At 43.2% G+C, this 9009-nt stretch overlaps 1 protein-coding gene across 1 annotated transcript in view; it reads right to left on the bottom strand.

Annotated features, from left to right (window-relative positions):
* Positions 1-523: 523 nt before the first annotated feature.
* The window catches only part of efna3b (ephrin-A3b), a 58300-nt gene continuing 49814 nt past the window's right edge, over positions 524-9009 (bottom strand). Inside the window, exons 5-6 of the mRNA XM_085801295.1 lie at positions 8099-8176; positions 524-2063 (exon numbers count right to left, since the gene is read on the bottom strand). Coding sequence (XP_085657421.1) covers positions 1945-2063; positions 8099-8176 — 197 coding nt within the window. The 3' untranslated portion in view covers positions 524-1944. The remainder of the gene's footprint in view (positions 2064-8098; positions 8177-9009) is intronic.

Here is a 9009-nt window from a genome sequence, read left to right as displayed (position 1 = left end):
TCTTTGTCCATTTTGACATTTACATAGGTACTTGAACGTCTCACACCGCCGCCGTGTGACCTGGTTGGCCAGCGATCAGCTTGCAGTCCATCATCATCATCATCATCATCTTCAACATTATTCATTATCAATATAATTATCATCACCTTCATCATTGTTACCAGCTACTATGGTAAGCCATGCCCTACTAGAGTCCATTGTTGGCAGGGTAGCGTAACCATGGTGAATAAGGTGCTAGTTGCTATGGAAACGCTATTCTGAAGCACCGGACTGGTACAGTTTGAGTTTTTGAATTGCCTGCACCTCCCCACCAAAGCACTTGGTTTGTATGTATTACTTGTTGCTTTAGTTGTGTTTTTTATTATTTTTATTTTGCATTTTCAGACTTATAAGATGTACAGTATGTGGATGTGTTTTTTTCAGGCTGTTAGTACCATTTAAAATATACTCGCACCCTGTCAAACACTGTAACATGGCACACTCAGACATGTGCTTTTCTCTCTCTCTCATACTCACACACACACACACAGACTCGCACAGTAACAGAAAACCGTTTAAATGTTGCATCTGACAAATGAGTTTACAGAGATGAGATTGGTAGAGCAGGCTGCTACACCAACATGGACCAGTGGTGAAATTCTTATTGGACTGGACCTGTCCTTTAGATGCTTGTGTGAGTGACTGTCCTTCCTCCTTCATCCCTCTTTCGCTTCCTCCTCGCTCCTCTCGCTCTCTCTCCTCCAAACAGCCTGCAGTCGTTTGAGAGGAGGGCAGTATTGCTGAGTGTATCGATGGCTGCTCTGTAGCCACCGTGTGCTTTAGTTAACCTCGGAGATGACAGAGGACTAACCGAGTACTTCAAAGACGGGACAGAAAAGTAACAAAGCAACTTATAACATCAATAAACCTTTGCAGTTTCGGTGACAATGGCACATCTAAGTTCCTCCCCCCAAAACTTATTTTAAGTGAATAATTCATCATTCAAATGCTCTGTATTTCCCCCCGACCCGATCCAGTCCTGTTGCCGTCTGTTTGAGGCTGATGGTGAACGCAGGATGACACAGCAGAGTGGAGATGGCAACTAAAACACTGGTATCTGGAGTCCCGGGTTGTGTTTGTGTTGAACTATCAGCTACGTTGACCAGTCTCCTACACAGGACCAGCACAGTTCATCAAGCTGGCTCCTTTTTTTTTTCTCTACAGACTGGGGGCAAGCTCCCAGCATCAAGATAACATCAACAATAACATCAGCAAAAAAAAGGCAATTTCAGTTCAATTCTGCTGAAATCTATTTGATTCAGTTCATCTGAGTTCATTTTAAGTCTTGTTGCAAGAAACTATGGCAACTAGCCCAAAGGAAGTGTTTTAGCCAATCAGATCCAGGGGAAAGTCTTCAAATGGTTTTCAATTGGGTGGGTGGATTTGATGCCTTTTCTCCTTTTATTTTGATTTCAGCCCCATCTCTCTCCTGCTGTATAAATGTTTTGTGTGGTGTGCATAATTCAACAAGCTCAACCTACAGTATGGCCTGTTCAGACACACACACACTTACACACACAAACATATATATGCACACTCACACACAGTCTACCACACCTGCATCTGTGTGCACAGGCTGACTTTAATGCAATATACAGTTCAGTCTGTGTCACGAAGCGCCTGAAGGTCTTTAAACTCCACCAAAACCCCACTCCCTCAAACACACAGCTGTACACACACACGCACACACGCGCACACACACATTCACACACTGTGTGATGCTTGAAAACTCCTCATTGCAAAGTCTTGCTCCTCTTGCCTTCTGCTCTATTTGTGGTATCTTAACTCCGCTCTCCTCCCCTCCTACCCTCTCCTCTCCTGACTTCCCCACTTCTCTCCCACCCTCTGATACTGTACACCCTCCCAAGGCTAGTTGGCATGGTGACGCTGATGGGACGGCCGTTGCTAGGAGATGAAGTGAACGGCCAGAAGTAGCATCGTCACGGTGAGGAGAAGGCGATCCCTGGATGGGCTGCTTCCGCTGACACTTTTCTCCAGCTTGGGAACAAAGGGGTTAAAGTCATCTGAAAATACAGAGACAGAGAAGAAGAGAGGAGAAAGAGAAAGAGAAAGAGAAAGAGAAAGAATGATGTCGTTAGTATTGTTTAAGACAATGCTAGCAGAGCCTTTCTCTAGACAGGGAAACCTTGAAAGGAGATTTAAGTTTTTCTGGGCTTCTAAATGTGCTGTAATCTTGTTACACAGCATCGCCGTCACTAAGACATGACCAACAGCCTGACTGAACAAAAGGCGGCACACACTGTCTCACTCCCACTGAGATGTGGTTAGCGTGCTACAAAGACAACACAACAGCAGAGCTACAGCAGACTGCAGCTGTCATTAAAAAGCTCTCATTGTTCTGATGCAGTGACACATTCCCAGTCGCACAACACCACTATTACATACAGACAACACTGTATATACTCTGTAACCGCAACCCCCCCCCCCCCCACCCACCAATCCATCCATGTGTGCACCTGGCCATGGCCTAAAAATAATTTGTGTTTTTTTTTTTTTTCCTTCGGCTGGTGTCTAGTCGATGTACAAAAACAAGTCAGCAGACAGTTCACTGCATGCCAGCACTTATGAGACACACGTGTGGCCAGACACACCCTCCACAGTACAGTCACATGATTAATGAGACTGTAGCCCAGACAGAAGCACAATCTTATGTCTGTACAAAAGTCACGTTGACGTTGATTAGAAGCTCCGGTGTTTACGGTCCAGTCGGGATGGAAGTGAAGTGAGGATGTTGTCAGTGTTTCCACTACTAGGCACCGTTGTCTAGTCCCAGAATATTTGCAGCTGCTCTGTGGGTCAGACAGCAGAGTAATGACTGGCTGACACCTGGTTTTAGAGATGGCCTCCTCTGGTATGCTCCGCTGGCCAATCTAATGAGGTCTACGCAGCAGTGGAGCTCAGGTTAAATGCTTTGACCGCTCTGTAACTGAGCATGCGGCTGCGGGGTCAGGACACAGTGTAACTTTGGCGCTGACAGACAGAGGAATGTGGATTTGAAGACACAAACAGCAGACTGTGGAGAATCTCGCACAACTGGTTCAGGAAGTGTGGCTCAACTAATCACCTCATTACACACCCGCACACACCCACACACGTACCCCCTCGTCTCTCACTGACTGTCACAGATACACACATAATCATTAGCGTGCGATTTTTTTTATGGCGCTGTGTTTGTGCGGGACTGCGTGTGACGTTATGTCGTGGCCCTGATGTGTTCTGAGCCAAACATCAGGTTGCACAATACAAGGAAGCTGCGTGTGCACAACGGTGTGTACGTGAAGCTATGTGTGTGTGTGTGTGTGAGTGAACGACACTGAAGAGCCAGCATCATCTGCCCGGTAATGAGGAAGCTCAGACACCTGGAGGCAACAATGAACAAGAACAAGGAGACTTTCGGTGTCTTATTGTGGTCTGTCTGAGAGCGGCTTACTTGTGTTTGTTTGTCATTAGCCATCAACTTTAGCGGCTTCTGTCTGAGCTACAATGTAAAACTACAATGCTACACAATGACCTAAAAATAGAAACGCCTTATTTTCTGTTCAATTCAATGCATTTCAGTACAAAAGTCCCATAATAAGTACTTCATGAAAATAATTATCTTTTAATGCTGCTGACCACGTTGTCAGATTAGCGATGATTAAGTTATGTTTTGTCTTTGAACTAATAATTTGCGGTGTTCCCCGACGAGAGCATCCTCATTAGAAGGTCATTCCAGTGAGTAGCAGTCTGAGTGCTTCTCTTTGTGGCTGGCAAATTGAGTCACATACAGAATAAGCATAGAGTCATCATAAGATAAAAAACTATTGTCTAAACTCGGTTAGAGAAGCACTGATTGCCCGACCACGACGTACAACTAAATATAAACTGGTGGAATATTTCTGACTTCATTTCCGAGAAAACCTGCACATTTTCTAACATCAGCCGAGGCAGTTCATGGTGTAATTTTAGTAACAGCCTCTGGCAGAACCACTCGAAGTAAACAAACCGACACAGAAGTACTATTTGGAATGTACAATTGATACGATGAGGTGTTGTATTGTTATATCCCTAATAGACATCTGATTTAATAAAGATTTATCAATGAACAATCCATAATATTAAACCATAAAATGCAATCACTGCTGACAGATATAAACATTCAGTCATTTAGCAGCTTCTATTACCACATATATACTGAATGATGTATTGATTCATAACATTGCAAGACAACATTCAGAGTTTTACATAGGAGAGTATAAATTATCCAGTATCATTCACAGGCCTTCATTTGGTCTCTTTTGAATTGTTTGAATTAAGAAATACAACAGATGTTCCCACAAGTGTGATGAAAACAGAGATGAGACGGTCCTTAACAGTTTGTGTGTGTGTGTGTGTGTGTGTGTGCGTGCGTTCAGCCACTGACATTCAACCTGATGTTGCTGGCAAAGCACACCAAACACACTATCCCTTAAAGGAGTGGTAATTGCTACAATAAACCCCATTAAAGAAAAAAGCTTCTGATTTCTCCACTAATGGCCGGACCTGATCGTCAGATAAGGTAACCTGAGCCAACAGGGTTGGTAAATGAGTATCCTCCCACTGAAAGCCATCAGTAATCACATGGCTGCATGGGGAGCCGCTAGCACCATTCCATCTGTGTTGTAAATGAGATCTAAATGAAATCTAATACTAGAGGCCGTATTCAGGAGGGAACCACTGTTGAGCTGTAGACACTGATTGAAAGGGGCAGTGTCCAGGAAATAAACTGTGAGCAGTGAAGGGGGGAGAGAGAGAGAGAGAGAGAGAGAGAGAGAGAGAGAGAGAGAGAGAGAGGTTTACAATCTGAGTCTGCAACATTCAGCTTTGTTTTACATTTTCAGACGCGACAATCAGACGGACTGGAACTGAGCAGTTTGTGCGCGTCGCCTTGTGTTTGTGTGAATGTGGTGACGTGAACTTTGAATAACAGTAATTAAAACTATGATGTGATGAGTCTAATCGGCAGTCAGGAGGACTGAGAATGAGGGAGGGGAATAGGAAACTGTACTGCTTCTTTGTTTTCAGTTCATTTCACAGCTCCCTGCTGATTTTCCTCACTTCCTCTCGCACCACTAGGGTTATCCAATTAATTTAATTGGCAACACAGCACTACAGGTGAAAATGACCCATAGGAGCTGAGGTAATTTGTGCTCTGCTATTGTGTCAGCCATTCACTAAATATTAACAGTATTGTCATGTACTCCATTTTCCTTGGGAGGCTTCTGTGGAAATCTTTGCTTTTCTTTGTACCTTGTAAATAGCTGTGTACTGCATGTGATTTGTGTGTCTTTTTCAAGTTGATCTTTTATGTTACTGGGATGAGTATCTTTTGAATTTACTATGTGTTTACAAGTATGTGCTGGAGAGGCGAGAGGGAGTAAGTGCTGAGGATACGTGATGGGAATATGAATCACTTGATACAGTGGCAAACAAAAGCACTGGTGAAATCTGCTGCCATAAGGTAAAAAACTATGAACCCACAGACACAATATCATTTTGAAATAAAATGATTTTTTTGTGTGTAGTTTACATCATTACACGTGATAGCATTAACATGTAGAATGAAACCCTGAAATTAATATAATTTTGAAAAAAATAGACATTAAAATAGGGTAAAACTCAATTTCACACATCAAAAGGTGAATAAACTGAGTGTGAGTGGCTTTCCCCTCCACTGCATTCCTACTTGTGCTTTGGGAGGAAAAATGGAGGATGGGAATTAAAGGGCAGGAAGAGGAGGAGGAGGAGGGCATGAAGAAAGGAGATGGAGTGAGAGAAAAACGAGATGAAAGAATGATGAAGTGAGGGAAAAAAAAGTGAGGGAGAGGTATCTCAACAAACTCACATGACCTGCAGCTATTTGCCGCAGCCAGTGATGAGTTTTCTTATGACAGTTGTGAGAACAGACTGATTTATGACACAAGCACACACATCCAGCCATGCACATACACACATATTAACAACAACACAGCAGCACAGTGTAACAGGCTACCTTGGTGAAGAGCGTGATAACTAGACACGATGATGATTGATACACATGTCTAGGCTGTTTAATGGGTGGAAACTAGCTAGGCCAGGCCTGATGTACGTGTTGCTGCACTGTCGTTGCCATAACAATGACAAGCAGCCACAAGATGAGCCGAGATATTATCCTAAAGTCTGTCACTTTTTGATTTACTGCTCTGCTTCTCCCTTGAATTGCTGCCAGATTTTTACAGAGTTCCATCCGTAACAGATTTAGCACGATTTAGCACGACTCCCATGATTCCTGCGAACGCACTAGTCGTGTAATCCTGATGAGAACAACATAAGGACAAACAGTGAGCACTTGCCAAGATCAGGAACTACAGAACTACAGGAAATCCAAACAGGCCTTCCCCTTTTCTGAATGAATTTTGAGGTTTTTTTTTTTTTTTTTGGTAAATCATCGTGAAACTCTGTGTTCTTTGCTTATCCGGGTGAAAACAGCGAGTGTGAAATGAATATGCATGTAGTTGTTTGGCAGGATCAGCAGCTTGCCAAGCCAGCTGGTGCTGTGAAGTTAACTGTGTTGGAGGTTTCTTTTGAGAACAGCACATTTCAGTTTGTTCATCTACTTTTGATACTGTGCGGCCGATGAACTGATCGCTCTGCCATCACATATGCACCACATGTTATACTACATCTACATTTTTGTTACTATCAAACAAATACTATGAAAAGACAAGGGACAAGGTAGGTTACTACACCTTTACTTTTCTAAATCCAGTTTTTGTCTGAATGACTTAAATCTCTCTAAACTGTGTCAGCATTACTATGTCAGAGCAATACAAAGTGGTTTTGGAGACTTTTTTCTGTCTGAGTTTTGCCTGTCAGATAGATACAGGTTGTCCAGACTATATGATTGGTGGAGATAGGCTGCACTGGATGCAGCCTTACAGGATGCTCTGCAGAAACTAGCACCAAATATAAAGTTCATCAAACAAAGATGGGACAGGAGACGACAACACTCTTTATATAGCAACTGATATTTGGTTAAAGGTGTACAGAAAAGAAAACTGAATTTGAGCCCACTCTGGATCATAAAATGAATGTAATAACTCATCTATCAGACGATGTAGGCCAAACTTTGTGCAAAATTCTATTTTTGAGTAAATCCGGGATGAAAGTGTGTTTTTTTTTTTCCGCATTGGATAATGCAGGCGCACGGATTATACGTCAGCCTGTACACGATTCACCAGCCACTGATATTGGATCCGTAATCCGTCATTCAAACGTCTGAGACAACACACACACACGGAGCTCGGTCTCGCCCCAATCTTTGAATATCCCGCCCGCTCGATAACGACCAATCAAATTCGTTTTCCTCACTCGGGTAAACTCGTGTTGCAGCTCGTGACAACTCGGCGCGACAAACAGGACAAACGGCCATTTCTGTACACCTTTAAAGATCTATATACTTCTAGAGTTAAGCCAATAATATTATAGAATGGACTGTTCCTAGCTCATATGTTATGCTATCATAATAATGAATGGCAAAAAAGACCAATTTTATCACATTGTGCCTTTTACTAAGTTCATGTTTAGAAATGCAGAAAATATGAATTGAATGAATGCGCCACAGGCGCTGGGAGACATTTTCATTACAATGACCACGAGCACTGTAGGTTAATTTGAGTCAATCCTGTAGAGATAACCTCCTGTATCTGTAAATACTCATGAGTGCTCCAAATGAGTATTTATCTGCAGCTGAAAACAAATGCACCATCTACTTTAAAAAATGAAACTTTATACAATATTTAAGGCCACTTTTAAAAGTTTTATTTTTATTTTGTTTTCTTTTTGTCTTAAGACTATGTGCTTTCATTTGTACTTTGTGCAATTTGTGGACAATGCCCAAAAAATAGTGTAGTGTGTGATTCATGATTTCATAGGCTGTGATGCAAATCTAAGTCTGGGTCTGTTTTTTGTGAATCCAGACAGGCCCAAGAAGATGTGAACCACACCTACTCAAATTCATGTTTAAGTGCGTATGACTCACCAATATCGTCAATTTTTAGGCCTGGTCTAAGTGTGTAGTCTGGTTCTGTAGGCTCCGGCTCATCGTCCACGTCAGAGACTGGAGGAGGGAGAGAGCGAGAGAGAAGAAATTGGATGAGTTAGGAAAAAGAAGGAGAGAGAGTGAGGGAGCAGGGGTTAAACCATTTCTCCAACCAAAAGGATTTTAATTACATCCAACTTGACATCTTGAGAGAAATACGCAAAAGAGCAGCAATGCAAGGGTGTAAGGGTTAAAAAAGAAAAATCCCCTCGGAGAAGACCGACTGACAAGCTATAACATCACCAGCAGCTCTGAGAGAGAAAGAGAGAGAAAAAGAGAAAGGGAGTGAGAGAGAGGAAAGGCGAGGGCAGGAAGATCAAACTGAAGAAGGCAGTGTGTGAAAAGGGATGGAGAGCGATGGAGTCTGGGGGGGTGGGGGTGAAAGAGGGAGGAGAGGTTAATACTACAGGGCTGTGGAAGTTAAAAGGACCGGACAGGCCAGGGATCAAAGTCTGTGTGTATGTGAGTGTGAATGTGTGTGTGTGTGAGTGAGTGGGTGAGAGAGGGTTGAGAGATTGAAGGACAGCAGGAGCGCGAGTGAGAGAGGTTAACACTATATATACATAGCCACCCACTGACCGCACACAGCAATAAATGGATTCTGACAGGGAGCGAGGGAGGGAGGAGGGGTGAACGGGGAGGAAGGAGGGAGCAGAGGAGAGGAAGAAGGTGGAGGGATGAGGGCCTCCAAAGCTGGAGCTGCTCCTCTCTTCTGCTACAGAAGGACAGAGAGAAAGAGCGTGGAGAAGAGGGCAGAAAAAGAGAGAGAGAGAGAGAATCAAAGAAGAAGGGGAGCAAAGGGGGATTCTTCTGTGCTGTGAGTGAAAATGCTGCAGGGGAAACTCAGCAGG

The sequence above is a fragment of the Trachurus japonicus genome, chromosome 16 (assembly GCF_045865225.1).
Source record: "Trachurus japonicus isolate A0001 chromosome 16, Traja_1.0".
In the NCBI taxonomy this organism is placed as follows: Eukaryota; Metazoa; Chordata; class Actinopteri; order Carangiformes; family Carangidae; genus Trachurus; species Trachurus japonicus.
Note: the sequence above shows the minus strand (reverse complement) of the source record. Positions and strands in the feature narration are given on the sequence as shown.